Genomic DNA, 22,425 nt, shown 5'->3' with positions numbered 1-22,425 from the left:
AAAAAAAACAAGCCAACTTACCTGAAGGTGAAACCGTTCCCCCACCTCCACCCCTCCATTTACCTCCATGATGGGGTTTGAAGCCAGCACCCTCTCCTCCACGCTGGTCTGTTGAGCTGCTCCTCCGACCACAGCAAAATATCGCATGGTGAATTTGGCTGAAACCGTTTTTCCAGAGCCAGACTCCCCACTGATGATGATGGACTGATTCCTCTCTTCCCTGAGAATAAAAAAAAAAAGTATTTACATTGCACATTTCAAGACAAAGTGCTTCAACAAACAAAAATCATAAACACACTCTGAATCTCTAAAGATTAAGAGCCGTCGCAACAACTGAACGCGTCTTCATTTCCTTGACCTCTCACCTGGTCATGGTGCGGTAGGCGTCCTCGGCCACAGAGAAGATGTGAGGCTCCATGTCACCCATGTCCTGACCGCTGTAAGCGTCTATTACCTCCTCGCCATATATGGACAGCTGATCGTAGGGATTTATGGCTACCAACACAATACCTGCAGGGACAGACAGAGAAGGAAACCTTCAAAGCACCGAGCAAACTGTAAAAGAGGCGGATTCATGAAGTCAGTTTTTAGTTAAAAAGGGAAAGCAAAGCTTAAACACTTGTTCAAGATCTTTAGCTTAACCGTAAAACTTAATTTGATTCTAGTTGTGATCATATCCATGTAAATCAGAGGTTCTTTCATACCCATTAAACTAACATTTTATAATTTCACAAACAACAACTCTTAATGTAATTTACCGTAATGCAAAGACGAAGATGAATGCAAATTAGTGCAGAAAAGTGAAGTGGAAGAAAAATGGTAAGTTGTTCTACATTTTTTCGCCACACCGAATGCAATGCGTTACAACGGCCTAGTCAAAGTCCAGACCTAAATACAACTTAGAACACGTGGCAAGACTTATGAGTTGTTGTTCTCAGATATACACCATACATCTGAGTCAGCCTGATGCGACATAAAATCCCAGCAAAGTATAGTGAAACATGTGACCACTTTATCTCTTCTGCCCGTGAGAAACGGATCAAATGATACAAATTTTAACTCCACAAACATTTTAAATGAATATTCCCCCCACGTCACCTTTCTCAGGATCCTCAGTCTAACTACATCTTCTAAAAGTTTTACAAACTGTGAGGATGTGGGAGTTCCCTCCGAGTCTTAACCTTTGAGTTTATGATTTGGAGACGTTATTACGGGGCTGTAACAACACAAACAGAAGCACCCAGGAGCAGGCCGCTGGGTTTTTTTTATTTATTTTTTTATTACCGTCCAAAAGTACTTCGATCTTCTTCCAGCCCTGTTAGATTTCATCTACCAAACATAACATTCCCCGAAATGTTTCTGCCGCCTTCTGGTCGTGCTTCAGTCTCACCGCAGTAGGTGTAGATGCTGCTGTAGTCCAGGAAGCGGACCCGGAGGTTGTGCAGCACAGCAGGCTCGTGCAGGAAGCTGAGAGCAGTCAGGTCGTTTTCCCCCTCCAGGATGTCGGGATTACCCAGCGGGGGGAGATCGGACGGGGAGTCCACAGAGTAATGGACCTCCTAACCAAGAGTAAATTGAGTTAGAGGTCATCAGTGCTGCAAAAATCAATTTGTATTTAGCGACAAACTTAGTTTTCATAAGGGAAACCGGCTCACGTTTCCATTCTGGAGTTGCAGCAAAAGCTGTTCGTCTCCGGGTTTGTAGTCCCTCAGGAGAGTGGCTGAGACCCAAACTGCTTCTGGGTCAGGCACCCACACACCTGCCCCCTGACGAAGCGACAGACAGGCGTGTAACTACAGAACCGCTTATAAAAAAAAGCAAACGCATTCTGCAGGAAAGCCAATCCGAACATCAGTTGAGAAAACATCTTTATAATCAGGATTTATTTTATTTTATTTTTTTCTAAATTAAACTGTTAAATTATGCCGTCACATTTCCTCACCCCACCCAGGCTGCTCATTTGACCCCCATCAGCACAAAAAGCTCTTAAACTGTGTTAAAAATTAACACTGGTCATCCTCTCTCTGAACTGCCCGTATCCGTAACTGTTTTTCACCGGCAACATATTCATTTATTCATTTGCTCCAACAGATGGATTTAAACTCTGCAGATATTTATCCGAGTAATTTGAAATCAGTCACGTAATGAACAGCTTTAAGAACAACGATCCTACCAACCCCGTCATCTGAGGGCCTAAATTAAAATTAAACTGGGTGCCTGATATAAATATTTACATTTATATATGTTTATATATTCCAGCTCACCTTTGTGTATAGATCCAGAGTTGCCATGTTTTTATCCTTTCCAAGCTGTGAAGAGACTTGATGTGAAACCTCAGCCCGGTCTGCATGTTCCTGCCCGAGGAGCGGCCGGTGTCCTCTGCCTCTGTCCAGCTGACGGCAGTTTTGCACTTTGTTCACACTCACATAAAGAGGCGAGCGGGTTAACTGTTAATCTGCAGCAAATGGATGAGCAAAGATTGATAAATCACACTCAGGAGCAGCAGCTCTGAGTATTTTTCTCCCCCCTCTCCGTGGCACCTATTTGCTATACTGAGGACAACATCTACAAGGTCCTTGACTGATATTCATACCAACTTAACTTTTTCCACATTTCGTCACATTGGGATTTTAGGAGATGGGCTAAACATTTTTTTTTATTATTTTAATCAATATAATAAATAACCTTTGCCATTGATTTCTATGTAGCTGATTTTACTCTAAAGGCCACCAAAAACAATAAAGACAACTTGTCTTCAAAAGTCCCACGTCAGCAAGATTTTCGCAAAGGTTTGTCATTAACCAATTATTTGATTCAGGTGTGTTGAAGCAGGGATTCGTCCAAAACTTGCAGGTCAGTGTCATTCAGGGGCTGGAGTTGCAGGCCTGTCCCTTATCCAACACACCTGAATCAAATGGATGAGTTCCCTCATCAACATGTTATTCCACGTCAGGTGTGTAACAGAAGAGACTCGTCGAAACTTTGAAGAGAAGTAGCTCTCCGTGACTAATCAAATTATACCTTAGAATGGCCCAGTCAAAGCCCAGACCAAAAAAATAAAAAAATAAAAATCCAGAATACATGTTGTCTTTAAAACTGCAGAAGAGAGGAACGCAATATTAGTTTGAGTTTATAAAGTGACTGAAGCAAAATAATTTCTGAAGGTAAAAAAAAAAAAAAAAATTAGAAAATGCCTGACACACTTTTCAGATTTTTATTATGTAAAAACAGCACAATTATGCACTACTTTCTGTTGGCATTTCACAATTAGTCCCAATTAACTCCCCAAGCATTTGTGCTGTACTCTATGTAAAATGTGCATAAGAACAAAATGCAGAGGTTTGGTTCCATAGTGACAATTTTTTATTTATTTTACACATTTCAGCAATCAGCCCGCTCAGGTTGGGTGGAGCACTTCACGATTTCAGCTGGATGTTGTGAGCCAGCACAGAAACTGTAAAACCCTTTCTCCTTGGAAAGTGATGGATTAAAAACCACCCCATCTGTCGTCGCCGGTTTTGTGCATGAATTTTTAAAAGAGGCGGCGAGTGTGTGATGACACACCAAAAAAAAAAAAAAAAAAAAAAAAAAAAAAAAGCAGAACCAAAATGTACAAAAGCACTCTTAAACGTTTCTAAGCACCGAGATTAGTGATGAAAAAAAAAAGCAAAACCAAACCCCCAAATGCTCTGAAAGCTAAAAAAAAAAAAAAAAAAATTAAAGACACACACCCCTTTTCTCTAACCAACACTGAGCATGATTTCAACAAGACATTTAAATACAAAATATGACAAGATGAGCTGAGACAGTTCACTTTAAATTTCCAAAAACAGATGCAGTACAGTACAAAAAACATTCGCCTCAAAAGGTGCCCGAAATAAACGGGGGGGCAAACACGCCGGCTGTCTGCTGACCTGAACCATTTGGATCTGACATGATTGTCGCAAAAAAAATAAAAATAAAAAAACCCACAAATCCATCCGAGACATTTTAGTAAAAAATACATTTAACACTAAACACTCATCTTTGACACATTGTAAGGAAATTATATTGAATATTTAAGTCATTCATAGTTGTCTGCTTTACTAATTAAAAATCATCTGCGCTCTAAAATACAGTCACGGAGGCCCACTTGGAGACGATCACGGGTGGTAATAAAACGGCCGGCCGAGGGTCTTCTGGAGTGAGTGGACGCCTAGACTGGACACTAAAGGACAGTTCTTCAGCGCCGCACTGGAATATAAATCCTACGGTTAACACTCGTGTTTACGATGAGGGGGGCGGAGGTGAATGAGTCCAATCGGTCTTCACAGCAAACCTGCCGGGAGAAACAATCACCAGAGAGTTAGGAAGCGTTTCTTTCGTCTGGACTCCAGTCGACCGAGTAGAATCTGATTCTTCCACTTATTCTAGACATGAACCTGAAGTTAACGGACGCAAAGGTTTCAGAGCGTTTTATTAGGATTTATGTAAAATATCGACTCAAAATAGTCCAAAATTTGAAACGATACATGGTTTTCAACTTTAAAAAAAAAAAAAAAAAAAAACGTTCTGTAAAAAGGTGACATGTATTCAAGACAAATTTTTATGAAAAAAAAAAAAAGAAAAAGGATTATCTTCCAAGATTGTCCTATATTTAGATCAACTCTGATCGGCTTCCCAGCAGAGGACAAGCGTCTCCACAGCATGATGCTGCCACCACTGTTACATGGTATGAACGGGCGGGATGATCTCGGGTCAGAAGTACTTACAGGCACATCTAAAAAAAATAAATAAAAAAATTCATATTGCATAAAAGTTCAGCATTTCTTGCCGGTTATCTCATGTGTTATGTAGAATCAAACGTAGTGATTAGTTCCAAACCTCTTTTGTAATTTTGATGCAGGTAAGAGAAACCCAAAATTCAGCATCTCAAATTATGACACTGTGAAAAAGGTAATTATAATTAACTAATTAAACGAATTCTGAAACTAACTGGTTGCACTCAGTAAAAATGGGCTAAATAATAAAAAATAAATAAATACATGCCACACTTTTCAGATTTTTTTTGGTTAAAAAATAAACATAATTGTAAAAATGAAAAATTTTTTTTTTTCCATTTCCCCAATTGTGAACTACTTTGAGTTGCTGTATCAGATAATTCTGCTCTTGCAAAAACCTAAAGGCGTATGAATGAATTTAAAGGCACAGGTCCCCTTTGGGGCCTTCGTCAGCGCCTCTGCTACCTGTGCTATACGGTCTCCATGTCTTCGCTGCCGTTGCCCTCGTCCTTCGGGGGCTCCCCCTCGCTGGCGGCCTCCTCGACGTGGGCCAGCATGTCGGCCATCAGCGCCTCCTCCAGCCTCTTCCTGACGCTGTACACCAGCTCCTCCTGTTTCCTGCAACACAAGCGCAACAGGAAGTCGTTAGGAGGCGACAGTTGGAGCTCGGAGCAGATGCTGCGGATTCTGCACAGACCCGGTGGTCGCTGCGGGTACTGCTAACAAGCAATCAGGTTACAGCAAGCTTGGCTGGATTGCGAGCATAACATATTAAATGGAAGTCAGATGTAAAACAAGCAGCATTGTTCCCAGAGTCCAGCGGATATTTCCCCTTTTTTTAACTGCATGTCTCTGAAACCGACCAATCCAAACGTTTCACCAGGAAGTAATTTCAGATCCGACTGTTTTGTTTGAAACACAATTGCAGTAATTAATGGAGTGATCGTTTTGGTACCAACAACCCACCGGATGTCCTCGTCTGTGACTATAAACGCCTTGCAGAGCGGCTGGCCGGTGTTCAGCCACACGCCTGGGTTCTTCTCCACCGCCGCAGACAGCTGGCCCGTGATCGGAGCGGCGCTCGTGTGCAGGGCGCTCGCTATGGCCGACAGGAGCGTTTTGTCCGTGCAGCCCGGCCCGACACCTGCAGGAGAGTCGTCGAGACATTTTCAGGGCGACTTTCTCCAGAGACGTCATCGCTCTGGCTAACGGATCGAGCGGTTTTACCCTGCAGGCCTTTAGGCAGCTCCATCGTCTTCACCAGCTCCTCTGCGATGTCATACGCGTTAAGACCACTGAGCTTTTTCTCCCAGAAAAGCTGGGGGAGAAAAAAAAAAAAAAAATGTTGTTCCCAGATGTAAACTCACAATACAGGAAATTCAAAAGTAAACTTTAACCCATTTAGACACCTAATACGTCACATCATGGTGTGTGTGTGTGTGAAACCAGTCTTTCTGGTTTGCAAAGCAGCGAGACGCTTGTGATAGTAACCGGGGGCTGTTCACCTGTCGGGGCTGATCGACGGCTTTCTGAGGATCCGTCTTCACTTTGTTGTTGGGATGGTTGGTAACCTTTGTAACAGGCTGCTTGAAAATGGAGGCCGTCTGTCTTACCGGCAGCGATGTGTTTAAGTCAGGTTTGCCCTGGGAAATGAGAGGAGCAGCGAATAGAGGAAGAATTATTGATCAAGGCTGATTTGGACTCTGTAAATAATGCAACAAAAATCTGAGAGGAAAACAATCAGTTTGGGAACAAAGGTTTAGCTGCAATAATGTCCTGTTTGTTTTGCAGCTCGGTAAAAAAAAAAAAAGGGGATGAAACTTGATCACACGTCGTATTTACTCTGACAACAGTCCACTTAAAAGCAAACACACCGCTTTGAGATCAAGCAGAACTAATTTGCATGAAAAAACTTTTCTGAGCGACATTTGAGGAAGAGTGTTGCATTACGGTTGCATCATTGTGTCTCAACTTGCTTATACTTTGCATGTAATGGGTCTGAACACAGGAGAGCCATTCTCAGGCTGCGTGTGAACAAACACTCAAAACCGCCTGGCTTACGATCCCATCGGTATAATTGTGATATGAAGAGGGTCCTTAAAAAACACAAAACTGTTGTGTCAAATATCAACACAATGAAATATTCACATATTTTGTTAAGAGAAAAAAGCTTGTTGCACCTCCTTTGCCTATTAATTAACCAGTTTGGATGTGTGTTTGGGATCATTTATCAGTCCTACATTTATCTGAACACTGAAATATGTCTAAGTTTCAACCATCTGACCCAGACAAAAAAAGAAATAAAAAAAGAATATGGATTAAAACGGATCAGAGAACAAGCCAAATTCCCGCAAAAGTAAAAGTTTTATGGTCAGGTGAAAAAAAAGATTGAACTTTTTGGCCACGATGAGAAGAATGTTTGGAAAAGTCAAGGCAATGCTTTGAAATGTAAGAATACTGCTGAGCGTTGTGGTGGCAGCATCATGCTATAGGGATAATTTGCTGAAGAAAACCAAAAAATAAATAGATATACCCTCCAGATTTTTAAACCTAATCTCAAGTAGACAGGACACTGCTGCCAAACACATCAACATTGGTCTAAGAAAAGAAAAAGGATGGCTCCTGCAAAGATTTTGGGAAGCCCTGTCCTGAATTATATATGAATTATACATGAATTATAAATGCTTTACAGCGAAGTGTTTGCTAGGAAGATGGGTCAAATATCAAGCCAGAACTATCCCATAAGCTCGGTGTGGTTTTTGTCTTTGCAACTTGCTAAGAGACATTCATCTATAAATCAGTGGGGTGTGTGTGTGTGTGTGTGTGCATCTGAGCATGTATGTATATTTCTAAATTTTAAAATCGCCTCACCTTGTTCTGGTTGTTGTTGTCGTAACGCAGTCTCTGGCGGTTCTTGTTCAGTTTGCTCATCAGCATCTTCCCCGTGCGAAAATCAAAGGAGCTGAGGTCCATCTGGTTACCGAGGTAACGGGCCAGCTGAGGCTTGCTCCTAAACTTCTTCCCAGATGGACTGATGAGAAATATGACCGTATTAGTACAAACTGTTGCTCCAGAAAAGAAAAGAAAAAGACACAGGCTTATTATACTATTATTATACTTATACTAAGACTGATATTCAGACATCACATCCACACATAGAACCACAACAACGTGCAACAAAAGCATTTTTACACATCTAGACGAGCAATGATGCTGAAATCACAGAAATGAATGTATTTTTTTATGAAAAAAAAAAATCAAAATTAAGTTCTTTTGTCTAATGAAGAGCAACAGAATTTTAGTAAAACTAGTCAGAAATGATTATGACAAAACAATTATTCAGAACAATGTTACAAAAGTACCACCAGATATGAATGAACACAAAGTAAAGATGGCAAAACTAACACCTAGTGTTTACAATGGAGACATGGCAGAGCTGTACCTAAAAGGAGCATCAGTATCTCTAAGCCTGATCAATGAACAACAAAGAAACACGGTGGGTGGATTCGTGCTAGTATTTCATGCAAATGCATCTTACATGACACAGAACCGTCAACTGTTATGATTTGTACAGTCAGCCTACCACAAGCTATACAACCGACCCGCCTCCCCCCTGTCTTGCCTCTGTTCCTCATCTTGCTCTTCTCCTCTGCTAAATGAGAACAAATCTTGACTTCAATGGGACACAGAGAGAATTATTAACGGAGATCACACTGACTTTTGTTGACCATTGAGGCCCAGGCGGGCCTGTACGGCTGAAAGAACCCCTTCTGGGAGGAGGTGGCCTGCTTGTCCTCCCACAAAAACAGACAACTCCCTCCCCTTTTCCTTCAAAACTTTTTTTTTTTTTTCTTTACCGACCACCCTGCTCATTTTCCTGTCTGCTTCCGTCCGCAATCTCGGTGTATGGTGCAACTGTGGTGTACTTCAAGTTATCAGTCGTTTAGTACCTAAAATAATAGACATCGCTTTTCCCAGCTGACAAACCCGACTTTCTGGTCACTTCTTCCATTTTCCAGCCTTTGGGGAGAGCAGAGCAATCCCACCTTTTCTTCTCCATTTCCCCCGCGGCTGGCCAGTGAATCCGCTAAAAGTTACGGCAAACAGCCAGGTCGGATTTTGGAAAAACGTGTCGCTGCAATCTGAAAGGCTGGTCTGGAGCTTCTCACGCTTTTGTTTCAACCATTTTAAAGCGTGTACCCCCTGTAATGGGATTTCCCGGCTAAAAGCATATCGTCTCTTTGTAGCTGCGGAGATCGCTCCGCGCGGACATCGGCCCCATCACCACCTGCGTGTCACCGTTGGAACTACATCCGCACAGGAAAAACGGAGCAGCGCGGAGCGAGACCGGACGCTTCAGGTTTAAGACTTCAAAAGAAAAGCTTCTGGAAAAAAAAAAAAAAAAAAAAAAAATCCAAAAAATTTATGTTGAGTTCTCAATATAGGTCACGAAGCACCAATCGCAGTAATTCGTTTAGTCTATCAACATTTTAATATGACAACATAAAAATTGTCACGTTAATAATTCTGATATTTTGTGTTCATTACTTCCTTGTTTAAATGGCATTAGAAATGCCTAAAGTGAAATTAGGTCAGATGTTTAGAAACTACAAAAACAATTAAACATATGGACTTATAACAAATTAGTAAATACAAAAATCAACATTTAATAATTTGTTTCCTACGGAGCCCCTCTGGTGGCATGAGAGAAAAATAAAATTGTGGCCACAGCCTAATATAATACCATTGTTTGCCATTTTGGACTAATTCATACAAAGTTTTATTCTTCCTGATTTAATTTTAAAAAATGTAAAAAAATAAAATAAAATAAAATTTGATGAGTAGAAAGGAGCAATAACAATAATACATATAATTAAGCTGTCCCTCAAATTTTAATGACAGAAAGATACCCATTGCCATCCCTACACATTAGCAGAACAGCCACCCTGTTAGTTTATCTCAAATAACAGACATTATTCCAAAAGTCATTATTTTTTACTTTTTACAATTTCATAAATCGAATAACAGAAAAGCAATCCTTAAGTTCAGTACTCAATTCTAATTTAATAACTACATGCCAGATTCAATAGTTTTCTTGTCATTATTATTAATATTATTTTAAGATTGTCACCATGGGTGTTATTTAACAAGACAGCTAACAAGACATGGGATTATTCTAATTCTCATCTTTCTCCCACCCCATGCTTTTTCCCCTCCCACATTTCTATTCCCAGCCAGTCAAATGGCAACCCATAAATATGCAATGTTTTACAGTAGCATGAGCTCACAAAAAAAATTAAGACAAAAAAATCTGTCTTTAACTTGAGTAATAATCTCATGTTAGGCAGTAATTGGAACAAAATATTAACCAAGTGACCAAAAAAAAACTGGGCAGATACTTTTTCCAATACCCGATTTAGCTCTTACTAATCTTCTATGAATTCTTCATACATTTATCTTTCTGAAAGCGCTCATGAATTTACAGTGGTAGAGTGATTTTTTAATTCATCTATTCAACTTGCACATAGACGTCCATAGACCATACCATAGACATCTAAAGCCAGATTAAACCTAGCCGAGATCTATAATCTCTTTTTCAAGAGGGATCTGGCGAGATAGCAGCACTGTTTAGAAATATCACAATTTACAATTAATCAGAAAAATCGATTCATCCAGAAATGACTGAATAATATATTTGTTAGAATATTTAATAGAAATAGTAGGCTTATTAGAAGGTTTGCCATATTTTTTTGCCATATTCTAGTAACAGTCATGCGTCACTAATTCTCTTGTTTTAATGTAAAATGCTCTGTACCTACTGCCATCTAGTGATAATAAAATTACATGACTACGCCACTAGTCACTACTACTGCAGACACTCAAAGATGGGATTATTTGCAGATAATTCGTTTTCAAAAAAAATCTTTTAAGACCAATTACCGTATTTTCCGGACTATGAGCGCACCATACTATAAACCGTACCTTCAAGTTTTTTTTAATCCACCTCTCCCCTCCTGGAAACTTGCATATATCAGCCGCACCGGGCTACAGGCCGCTGGTATCTCTGCCGCTCTCAGTTTCCCATAAGGACCCAGCAGAGACCTGCGTCCTAATAACTGATGGATATATTAAGGACGCAGTGCTCCGTCTCCAAATCCGGTTTTGTTCTCGCCGAGTTTACGTGCAGCGGCTTTATTTCCCTCCTGTACTGCCAGATCGATACTCCTCAACTTAGAAGCTGCATCATATGAGTTTGAAAACGTTTCTCCGTCGTGCCTGCTGTTAGCATGTGCTTCTTTTAAATGAAAATTAGCGCGTTCTTCTTTGATTTCCAATTTTGACTTCCAATGACTCACTCCCTGCTAAAGAGCCCCCTGGTGGTTGAAGAAAAATCCACAGAAAAGCTGCATGTTTAAAAGTGTAGGAAAAAAGTAGCAGCTTATAGTCCGGAAATACGGTAGGTGAAATTGGATAATTTCCACGGCACACCTGACGATCACTCACGGTACACTAGTGTGCCGCGGCACAGTGGTTGAAAAACACTGACTTAAACCATAAGCAACAAATAAACTTAACAAATACACAAGTCGTAACTGTTTATAAATTTCATTTGTCGAGCAAACTTTTATCTTTTATTTTGACACGTAAAGGAAGTCCAGCTTTTTGTTCTGTTTGAACGCTTGCAGCTATCATAACATCTCCATTAACGTATGGAGAACATAAACGTGACAACAGAAAGTAGAGCAATCCCGAAGCAGCAATGACAGCCTCCATTACCGCAACAGTGATAAAAAATATACTCATAAATTGCACTGCATTGTGAATTTAAATGCGCAAGTTCTACGTAAGTTACACGACAAAAAAAAAAAAAAGGGGGGGGGGGGCCCTTCACCCGGCAAAGGAAAACGGTTGCCCTTCAGACTTGGAGCCGGCTTTTTTCATTTCAATGAACAAAGTAGATCCAGTGAAATGAAGGCGAATAATGTAAAATACATGTCACGTTCTTAGAGATTCTGTGTAAACGCGTTTTAAAACCGACCCAGAAATACTTGCATGTATTTTATACGGTTAACTCCTTACGTTGAAAACACATTTCAATGCACTACACATATCGATGTGCTTAAACGAAACATTTAATCATGCAACAGTGGTTTAAATGGAAAAAAACGAGAGCGACAGAGATTCAGGAGACCCCACCGGACTGCTGTTAGCAGAGAGCGAGACCGCAGCGTTTGCTTAATCGATGATAAACATACTTTCCATGTCTATATTAAAAATGGCACCAAACATAAGAATTACAGCAACTAACTCCCTTGCTGGCGTTTTGTTAATTGTTTAGCCGGTGTACTTACTCGTTTTTATCCATCTTGAGGACACTATCACGCTTTCAGCCTCTTGCTGTGTTAAATCCCTTCTCCCCTCTCCTCTTTCAGTCCCCTCCCCCCTCCGATGTTAAAAATGAAAGACATTATCCACGCAAATATCGCAGTGTGCGTCTAGGCTCAATGTCTGGTCCTCCAGCAGTAACACTCCAGCTATTGTCTTTTATTCTGTACACATTTTAACATGCGTTGAAAGCTACAGGTGTATTTTTTCCCCCCTCCTTAAGTTCACTACACTGTTTTCTGTAGTTTTTAAAGTTCCCTAAATGCACCTAGGATGTTTAAATATGGAAGATTTTTGTCACAATGATTTAAAAAAAAGGACAAAATTTTTAAGCAAAACCCTTTTAATAGTTGAAAGTTACAAGACATCTTGGAAACATTAGGATAAATTAATAATTTATTCACATCTTACAACAATGGATCAAAAAGAAGCATTTTTACAGAGTGCATCATGTATAGCCTGCAGAGACAAGCCATCCTACTTAAACTTGCTGCTAGAGAAGTCCAGCCATGTGCCCAGAGTCCTGGTCCTGTAAGCAGATACAAGGCTTATTGCAGTGGTGCCCAGAGTCGGTCCTCCAGGGCCGGCATCCTGCATGTTTTAGTTCTCTCCCTGGTTTAACGCACCTGGATCCAATGATGGCTCATTGGATGGCTTAAGAAGAACACTGACATCCTGAGAAGGTTGTTTCTACCACCAGGGAGAGAACTAAAACATGCAGGATGCCGGACCAACTTTGGTCACTCCTGGCTTATCAAGTAAAACGCACATCTGTTGATTGGGTCAAAAGCACTGCACTATCCAACTCAGGAAAACATGATTATGAAGCTGATAATTTCAGACATTAGTATATTTATAAAACTATTCCACCTATACAGCCATTATTTTTAAAAAAGGAAACAAAGACCAGAGGTGTCTAAATGATAAGTAGACAGAAAGAACTAAAGCACAGAAAGCATATTCAAAATAAAATAAATGTCAAAGTGATTTATTGCATGTGTTTCGTAATTTCGAAAAATAAAACTAAACAGCTTAAAGCAAAAAAATATAAAGATTTTATGTAGGTGTTGGCCAGGCCATCTCAAGGTTTTTCAAAAAGTTGCTGTTTCAAAACTGCCTTTTTTTTTTTTTTTTTTAAATAAAAATTTCTCTGATTTGATACCAGAAAGAAAAGTGCTGGAGAGTTTTCTCCTGCTGTGTGACGCATGAAAGAGTGCAGGACTGTCCCTCTCCCACCTGTTGCTGTGCACAGTTGGTAACAAGGCTCCTACATATTTTTCCTTACAACAAAGACCGAGTGGGATAATATTCAGCACAGTAGCACTTGAAAACCACTAATACATTTTCTGTCCATCCTATTTTTGGTTAGGTCTATAGAAAATACCCCAACTGTTTGATTGTAATAATCAACTGCAGCAGAAATTATTTATTTTCTGTTTGAAATAAAAAATAATTAATTCTCATAATAGAGTTTTATAATTTTATGTAAATATAGACTCCTCTTCTTCTACGCTTGCTTTGCACAAAGGGGTCTGGACCTTCGGCTTGGTGGAGGTGTGGACATTTCCAAAGTTTTAAATTTAACTAAATTAAAACTTCATGTGACAGATGTTAGCAAAGTTGCGGCAATATTAAATTAACACAGAAGCTTGTGTTAATTTACCCAGCATGCCCTGCGTCCATCAAGAGCTGCCAGACTGGATTAAAACTTATAAACACTATGCTTGAAATTCACAGGTAATTCATAAGGAGAAACAAACTGTGTTGAATACAAGGACAAAAGACTCACATCCTACACCTCTCTTTATTCGTTCTTCTTAAACTTCCCGTTAACATACGGCACATAGTCCAGAATTAACCGCCAGTCGGTGAAGTGAATGACCGCCACACCGCCAACTGTTCCCCAGGCAACCATATTTGGTACCCTAGAGATGGAGGAAAACACGAGGACTTCTAAAAAAGGTCAAATTTGACTGTAAAATACAACGCATGAATCAACACCACCTCCTGTGTTGCAGGACTGTCCCTCGCCCACCTGCAATTTACTGTGATCATGCTGCAGCACAATGAACTCTATAAAAGGAATGACTTATGTGTCATAATAAAGGTTTAAAAGAAATGTTTTAAAAGTTGAAAAATAGTGGCTTTCAATAAAAACACATTATCTGCTTTTGCCAGACACACTTAAACCTGTGACTCTGTTGGCAAAATGAGTAAATGAATTTTGATGTCAAATAGATGTCATTAAATCGGTGGTGCACCGATTGCAGTATTCTGGCCGATCACAGATTACTGAATTTTAAAAAGCCCTTAAAAACGTAGTCCAGCAAATGTTGCTCTCTGGGAACCAGTCAAAACCAGAATAGTCCACTGGGTTGACAGAGGGATACAATGCATCACTCCACTCTACTGAGCTAGGGTGCAATGTGCTTCTTCTCAATGGACTTGGTTGCAGATGTTTGCCCATGATATACTAAGCGATGTTTGAGCTAATCTGAAGGCATGAACATGAAGCCTCTCCAGAAATGTAGGGACCAACACTTGGTCAGGACTTATTCTGATGTTAAAACTGTTGAGCAGCTTCTGTCATGTTGTGATACTGCATTTTATTTATTTATTTATTTTTTTTACCAATATCCATTATGCAAAATATCTTACAAATTTGGAGCTCCAGTTTCTGTGTGATGATTTCAAGCTGTCATTAGATTAGTATTACTGAGTAATAGTATTATATCTACCATAATACTTATTTAATCCAAAAAGGGGTTCGTTATCTTAATGTTTACAGATTTTTATTGTATATTTTCACTAAGTTGGCACAAAATTACTGACCGATTTGAAACTCAATTGTAGCTTCTATGATCTTTACATAATCTAAAATCATTTTTAATGCTCTTTGAATAGATATCTAGTGCAGCAAGCAACTATACAAAAAGAACTACCAGATTTAAATGGGAATTTTATTATACCTAACAAGTGAACAATAAATAGACAATTTTAGACTTATGAGCTTAGCATAAGTTATTTTAAGTTAACTTAAAATAAGCCTTTGAGAGTAGAATCACCCAGAGTCCTCATATGGCTAACTACATACCTCATAGATTTAAAAGTTAATAATTAACTGCGCCATGAAGCAGGTTTAATTCATACCCAAGCTAAGCTAAAGTGAGTTAGACGGGTCACATAGGATACAGGGTCAACTACCGCGAAAAAAACGACAATAATTATCTTCAAAATTCAGCCTGTTATAGCGTTATAGTGACTTACCATGTCCTCAGAATTGAGATATATTTGGCACCAACAAATTTATTTAGTATTTTCTGAATCATTCTGACTTTCTTCTCGAAAACTAATCACAACATGAGAGCGGCCGAACGTTGAAGTGATGGATTTGAAGGACCCGTTTCAAGCTGCCCCTTGTAATGCCTGTCTATAAAACACAAAAACAAATACACAGCGTTCAGAAAAATCTTATCAGGTTTTCTCTCAGGACCAATTGTGGACACCAAACAATTAATGTCTTCCCAACTATCATCCAATTAACATCTTTTTTTGGGGGAGGGTAAAATATTTAATGACATATTAAAAAACGACACCCCATTTCTTAAAGATTGGTGTAACAACAACAAAAATCCCTTAAAAATTATAAATTAAAAAACAAAATACATGAACAGAGCTAGATACTATAAAATACACAATTTTCTGTTACAACAAATCTCCAGATAGCTATTCAGTAATTTTACAGCTTAAGGCAGAAATCTATGTTGCAGTTTGGTGGTGCCGTTTCTCCTTTAAAAGCCAGCAATTTAAACAGTTCATGAAGATGGTGTAAGGAGGCTAACAATTTCCAGTCCTGTTCCTTCAGAAGTTCTAAAACAGACAAAAGGTTGGGGCATTTCAGTGACGTTCTCAGCTTCCTTCACCATCTTCTGCAGGGCTATCTTGTGAGTCATATTTCATGCAGAATCCCCACTCTAGATGGAGTACGTCAATCCACTCAAACTGAAGATGCTCAAATGTTTCTGTAAATTTTGATTATGGCTTGTAGCCAATAAAACCTGGTTTTGTCAGAAATTTATTTAATTTTCTTTAATACAAAGATACTACCGATCCCTCTATAATTAGAAAAATCCACAACAGTACATTTATTAAGAAACTGGCTGTACCCAAGCACGTTACTGGAAAACTGAGTGGAAGAAAGAACTAACTGTGTACAAGCATCAGGGACAACCACAACCTGGGAAGGATTGTGAAGTAAACCCCATTTGAGAGTATGGGGGAGATTCTCAAGGTGTAGATTATAGTCAGTCATTCCAAGAGCCATAAACAAAACAAAAAGTTATACTAATCAAAATTAATAATTAAATACTTGAAATGTTACACTGCAATACATGTATTGCAGTGTAACTTATATTATTCAAATCAATTAACTATGTTCTAATTTGAGATTTATCTGTACAGTTCTCCCAAATATATTTAATTGGCAATTAAAACAAATTCAATTTCCGAACTACAATAAATTCTTTTATTAAAAAGACTCCTTTTATTTTTTTTTATGTATACAATATTCAAAAGCCAGACATTGTAAAAGGTATAATCTGTTGTTAAAAATGGCACATTTATTGCTACATTAATGTTATATACAGGACAAATCTCATCTATTTGTATGTAAATAGAAGAGTGATCGAGTCAGAAAGAAGTCAACACTGTCCTCAACCCAGAATTACAAACTCTGTAAATGTATTTAACACTCATTGGTCGCGTCCCTTTATAGTTCAGCTAAATAATGTCATTAAAAACCTGAAAATGTTTTGCTTGATATGAAATCAGTATTTGCTATTGTCGAGAGAAGTCCAAACTTTACAAGTTTCTGAAGAAATGAGTGAAATTTGTGCCACTACAAAATTTAGGCGTGTCATTTAGAGGCAAATATAAACCACATTTAGACATTTTTCTTTGAAAAAATTTCAGATATCCAGTACACCTAGTGATTTTGTGAAAATTTATCTGATATATATATATAAAAAAAATCTCAATGTCAAAGTCACAAAAAGAAAACAAACTGAAAATTAAGCTCAGGTCTGATAACAATGATAACTACTGATTACACATATTGAAAGCCACTGCAAACAAGTTATAAAATACTCCTATTCAGATGATTCAGCTAATGCAGGAACAAAAACTCCCTCCCTACATTGAAGCAACACACCCGAAACATGTCTATGCAGATAATGGATCAGAGGATGATGCAGTCTTTTTTTCCCTTTCTTTTTTTAAACCTTTTCATGTGAATTTTGTAATTACAGGGTACCTATTAACCTGGACCAGTGACCTTAATGAAAACAGCAGGTTGGACAATGTAATCCAGTTGAACAGACAGCAGAGAAAAAGAAAAACTAAACAAGATCTGCTTAACATTTATTTATTTAACTAGGTACACTGAAAGAAAATCTCTTTATACCATTTAAACTTCTTCCTCAAAAATTGAAAAAAAGCATTTGGAGAAAAGGGAGGATGGGGGTGGAGGGGAATGAACAAGTACCTCTTTAATCTCCAAGATAAATGAAATGATATGGTACACAACATAAAACTGTCTTAAATGGAAAAAAAAATACAAGTTCAGGCACTGATAAGGCATCACTCTCCCATCGTGACATCTTAAGTCTTGAGAATGAAAAGGCCACACTATTGATTTGTATATGTCTTTTTCTTCATATTTTTTTTCCCTTTTTTTGTAGAAATGAAACACACAAAATGTTCTACCTCCCACTTGTGATTACATGTTGGTAAAAAAAGAAAGAAATAATTAACATGACATGGGAATAACATCACAATAACACTGTTTTGTTCTCAATAATATCCATTACCTTACACCCAAATCCAGACATCTACCTTTAGACGCAGACTTACTTGGTTTAAGGGCAGACATTTAAAAAAAAAGTGAAAAGAAATTACAATGTGCTAACAAAACCCAGAAACAACTTTGAAAATGAAGGCAAATCCACATTTAGCATGGTAGCTACATTCAAAAACCAGTTGCATAATTACTGTTGGAGACAAGAAAAAAAGAAAAGAAATCCCTTCTGATGTTTTGTCACATGACTGTGGCACAAACTCTGTCCAGATATGCCCAAATGGAAAAGAAGGCATTCAACTTAGTAGTTATTGATGTGCCTTTGAACTAAAACTGGGACAATAAAAGGATTTACAAACACGCTCATTGATCATCTTGTCGATCCTTTTCCTGGCATCCCAGTTTAATTTCAAATTAAAATTTGAACATCATTTAAATGTTAAATATCCCCTTATACAGCTCATCTACAATACACTCTAAACTTCAAACTAATATTGCCATTTATGTAAAAAATCTACAATGTATAGACTAACAAAAAATATATATTTTTATATATATTTACTTTTGAAAAATGAAACAGAATAATGTATGAAGTGAATTTACAGGTCACACTTCTCTCAGTAAGAAAGGGGAGAACACGCTGACGGTCGGGAGGAAGGTGAAGGGTTCGTAATTCAGCGGGAATGCTCGTTTAGGAATTACACAAAAGGCTCGTCTGCTTCGACTGAGAGAAGAAAAAAAATCCCTCCTGGATTTGTTTGCCTTTTAAAGTACATGAATAAAAGGGGGGTGGGGGGGGTTTGGGAAAGACTCGAGTCCGCTGGCACCGTCAGTAAACCATGTCGAGGAAGGAGCAGCACAAAAAGTGGTGCTGGTCGCTCACAGATGATTTTGATGGCTTTAATACAAGACTTTCAGGGACTGAAATGTGACGCAGGTCAAGCCTAAATCTGTACAACTGTGCTTCGTCTCGTCCGTGTATGCTTTACAACACAAAGCAGGACAAAAACCTGAATGCGTGACGAAGGGCTTGCTGGAGAAACGCGAGAACGCCTGGTCAACAAAAGCGGAAGAACTGTTTTTTTTTTGTTGTTTTGTTTTGTTGACCGACTCTTTCACTTGGACAAATAACTTTCTAGGAAGAAGTCTTTGATTCCAAGCCTCCAGATGCCTCGCGGCGGCGGGGTGGAGGGAGGGTCTGAGACCACGTCTGGTTGGCGTTCCCATCTTTCAGGTAAGCTGCACTTGAAATGTCAAAAACATCGGGGGCCGACTCTCCGCCACTTTCCACGCGCTCGAGGAAAAGTCACTGAATTTTGACAGTTCAACTCCAGCTGTGAGTTACATAACATATGTAAGACTGTACCATCACGCTGGGAATGACATACATTTAAAAAAATAACTGCTCATACACATAAGCAATCCCTCACAAATGTTCCTCACATGTAAAGCAATTTGCCTTAATGTCAAATAGAAAACATGTAACAATTAGGCACAAATCCTTGATTTAATTTGTGTTTGTATAGGTCTCCTTTTTATTCCTCCACCAGAGCACCTCTTGGCAGTGTGTGTAGTCCCAAAGTGTTGAAAGGACAAAAAGTACTCTGGTGTTCAATTATCGTGTTGGAAACCAAAAAAGGAAAATAAAAATATTACATGTATAAAACAAACCAAAACTTAAAAAAAAAAAAAAAAAAAAAGTTCTTCACATTTGAGCTTGTAGTCATGGCTGGGAGTGCGAAAAACAGATTGTGTCAGTTTTGGCAGTATGCATGCGAGTGTGTCAATGTGCATCTTGAAACTCGAACGGACAATACACGGACATGTCCACATATATACACGCACACACACACACTGAGAATAATGGGTGGAAGAAATCTGTTAAGGCCACATCCTTTGAGAGCCAGGAAAACACCAGATCTGCAAAGCAATAAAAAATCCAAACACATTATAAAAAGCTGGAAAGACACATAAAAAAAAAAGAAAAAACCTCAGCAAAAACAAGTTTATTTTTTAGCACAATTCATATAAGCATTTTGGATAAGCTGCAGCTGCCTAAGTGATGTTTTACAAAGACCTGTTTATGCTCCATTATAATAATCTAACATATTGAAAATATATGTCATTTATATCAGAGGTAGAAGTAACGCTGTATGTGAGACACACGTCACTATATAATAGAGATTTTCAAAGATAATTTGGAGCTGACATTTAAAATGGTCATTTGTTTTAATTTTCAGAATAACTAGCATTTAGCAAGATTTACCATAAATATCCATCTTAGTGTGTGTTCCTTACAGAATGTAGACACTTATCTTAATGGTGAAATTTCTAGGAGACTGCAAACATTCCCAGATTGAGTATGTTACATCACATGGAGAAAAAAGTTTCATCCAACAGAACAGAACAGAGCAACTCTGTATTACTGTCACACTTCCTGCTTCAGGTACATTTCTTCCTTCACTAAAGGGACAGACTGAAGATCAGTGGAAGATGGATCCTTCTTCCAAAGTGTAGCTCTCTATTGTAGCAGCCTTTTCCTTTTTAAAATGCTTTTTACACCCTTAGCTTAAGTTTTAAAAACTCGTTTGATACAGAAATTAGTAAATGAGGTGTTCTTCCTGCAGTAACAACTTCCACACTGAAGAGGATTGTGGTTAAGCATGTCACATTTACTGTTTGGCAAAGAGAAAAATAAAGCAATTGTAGTCGAAAGCAAAATTTGCTGCACATCTGTACCATCTGCAGCTCATATTTTCTGCTTGACAGTAATTTTCTTTTGCAGTTCTATTTAAGAATGGTGTTTATAAGAATTGTTCAAAGGCAGTTATTTAAAAAAAAAAAAAGCATATTATTGGAACACTTGTTAGCAAGGATAACAGAATAATTTCATGGATTTGTGTAGATGAAGTGTCTTCCTGCACTCTGATCCTTATGAAAATTCAAAGCATACAACAGAGGATCAAACATTTACGATAACCAGCTTTTTTTTTTTTTTTTTTTTTTTGGGAAAACCCACCTGGAGTTACATGTGGCCAACTGGATTGTGTCCATCTCCTCCCATGCTTGGGTGGCCTCCTGGGAGCTGCATGGGTGCCTCCCCCACCACCCCGGAAACCTTCTCCTCCTCGCGTCTTTTTAAACACGCCGCCTTGGGATTAAGGTTGCGCTCTGACAAAGGGAAAGCAGAAACGCGCCTCGCAATGAACAACTAAACCAGTCTCCGGCGGCTCATGAACATGTCGCTTCTAAGAACTCACCTCTGACTTGTTGTTCTAAATTGAGGATGACATTGACCGCTTGATGGAGGATGAGGAGTTTGGTCTGAGGTTTGTCGTGGCTGAGGTGCAGCTGGCACATCCTCCCGAGCTCCTTGAAAGCCTCGTTGATGTCCCGCACTCTGAGACGCTCCCGAGCGTTGTTGGCCACTCGCCGTTCCCTCTCCCGCTCCATCTTCACCTCAGGGGGAACGTCCTCGTCGTCCTCGTTGTCCTGACTGCTAAGAAATACAAACGGAGTGGTGATGCTTGTTGATGCACCACACAAGAGTGTCACACAAACAGAAATATTCTGCTAAAATCTTATTTTTATCTTCTGCTGTTATACTAGAAGACAATTTGATTGTAACTGGCAAGAAATTAACAGTGTTTAGCTAGTTACAGACATGATTAGAAACATTAATGGATTTGCTAAACATAAAATAACTTTATCCTTTGCTAACCTTTGGAAAATGCCCAACATTGCACTCAGGCATGCCTGTGAAAGTAATTATATAAATATAAATGGAAAATATTATGTGTTTTAGATTGAGTGAGCCAGTATTCAGCTAGCAAGTTCCCACCCAATATAATATTTTGTCAAACAATTAAGCTGTGGCAAGAAGCTCTTGGTCATGCAAGTTAAACGTAAAGGTGAAGAGGATGGGAGAAACATAAGTTCCCTTCATTGTGTGTTTGAGTCAACATGTAGAAAATAAATACTGTAAAACTATACAAGAAGAATTTTTAAGCCCTTTTAGAGTAGAGCAGGTACTGGTCCTTACCCTGCTTGAACATCAAAGATAATCAAAACGCCATTGGAAACATGCAGAACGGGCAATTTTAATAAGCAATTTTAAGAGTTTGATTGCTATTCCAATGATAATTGAGAAGTCCATAAACAGTTTCCTATCAGGCACATTCATAGATTTTCTTAGATGGAAATCTATGAATCATTTGGTTGCATCACAAAAAAATATATAATTAAAAAACATTGTAAATAAAGGAGCCATCCAAAAAGCACCATTTCCAGGTTAGGATGACCACTTTGATAAGCTATAGTCACAAACAAAATCCATGTTAATATGTTTTTGTGATGTATAATTTTTTTTTTTTTTTTTTTTTTTTTTAACAATTATATTATTTTTGTAAAAAAAAAAAGTGGAAA

At 38.6% G+C, this 22,425-nt stretch overlaps 4 protein-coding genes across 19 annotated transcripts in view; all 4 read right to left on the bottom strand.

Annotated features, from left to right (window-relative positions):
* The window catches only part of LOC106959272 (unconventional myosin-Va), a 19,291-nt gene extending 16,944 nt beyond the window's left edge, over positions 1-2,347 (bottom strand). Inside the window, exons 1-5 of the mRNA XM_015051745.1 lie at positions 2,265-2,347; positions 1,656-1,766; positions 1,391-1,559; positions 366-510; positions 64-220 (exon numbers count right to left, since the gene is read on the bottom strand). Of these exons, the coding sequence (XP_014907231.1) occupies positions 64-220; positions 366-510; positions 1,391-1,559; positions 1,656-1,766; positions 2,265-2,291 (609 nt within the window). The 5' untranslated portion in view covers positions 2,292-2,347. The remainder of the gene's footprint in view (positions 1-63; positions 221-365; positions 511-1,390; positions 1,560-1,655; positions 1,767-2,264) is intronic.
* Positions 2,348-2,369: 22 nt separating this feature from the next.
* mbd3b (methyl-CpG binding domain protein 3b) lies at positions 2,370-12,255 on the bottom strand. Of its 9 annotated transcripts, none has more exons than XM_015051832.1 (8): positions 8,479-8,696; positions 8,344-8,409; positions 7,632-7,791; positions 6,266-6,403; positions 5,988-6,078; positions 5,727-5,904; positions 5,226-5,378; positions 2,370-2,455 (listed from the first exon to the last, which is right to left on the bottom strand). In XM_015051832.1, the coding sequence occupies exons 1-7, from the start codon at positions 8,631-8,633 to the stop codon at positions 5,231-5,233; spliced, it is 936 nt and encodes a 311-aa protein (XP_014907318.1). In that variant the 5' UTR covers positions 8,634-8,696; the 3' UTR covers positions 2,370-2,455; positions 5,226-5,230. The 9 variants fall into 9 exon arrangements, with proteins under 9 accessions (XP_014907318.1, XP_014907365.1, XP_014907361.1 ...); XM_015051879.1 differs by lacking the exons at positions 2,370-2,455; positions 8,479-8,696 and adding exons at positions 3,739-4,318; positions 12,113-12,255; XM_015051875.1 differs by lacking the exons at positions 2,370-2,455; positions 8,479-8,696 and adding exons at positions 3,739-4,318; positions 12,113-12,254 and having other exon boundaries at positions 8,344-8,412.
* Positions 12,256-12,471: 216 nt separating this feature from the next.
* Positions 12,472-15,570, bottom strand: LOC106959361 (cytochrome b-c1 complex subunit 10-like). The gene is made up of 3 exons (XM_015051903.1): positions 15,414-15,570; positions 13,936-14,071; positions 12,472-12,675 (listed from the first exon to the last, which is right to left on the bottom strand). Exons 1-2 carry the CDS (start codon positions 15,473-15,475, stop codon positions 13,951-13,953), a joined length of 183 nt encoding a protein of 60 aa, XP_014907389.1. The 5' UTR covers positions 15,476-15,570; the 3' UTR covers positions 12,472-12,675; positions 13,936-13,950.
* Positions 15,571-17,398: 1,828 nt separating this feature from the next.
* The window catches only part of tcf3b (transcription factor 3b), a 38,145-nt gene continuing 33,118 nt past the window's right edge, over positions 17,399-22,425 (bottom strand). For 7 of the 8 annotated variants that reach the window (XM_015051766.1, XM_015051804.1, XM_015051757.1 and 4 more), the window contains 3 exons: positions 21,261-21,499; positions 21,020-21,171; positions 17,399-19,920 (listed from right to left, as the gene is read on the bottom strand). In XM_015051766.1, the coding sequence (XP_014907252.1) occupies positions 21,026-21,171; positions 21,261-21,499 (385 nt within the window). In that variant the 3' untranslated portion in view covers positions 17,399-19,920; positions 21,020-21,025. The remainder of the gene's footprint in view (positions 19,921-21,019; positions 21,172-21,260; positions 21,500-22,425) is intronic. The other variant, XM_015051795.1, reaches the window with a different exon arrangement.

This window comes from Poecilia latipinna, unplaced genomic scaffold (genome assembly GCF_001443285.1).
Source record: "Poecilia latipinna isolate Pla-1442-1.1 unplaced genomic scaffold, P_latipinna-1.0 Scaffold52, whole genome shotgun sequence".
NCBI lineage: Eukaryota > Metazoa > Chordata > Actinopteri > Cyprinodontiformes > Poeciliidae > Poecilia > Poecilia latipinna.
The sequence above is the reverse complement of the archived record's forward strand: the minus strand, read 5'-3'. Positions and strand labels throughout refer to the sequence as shown.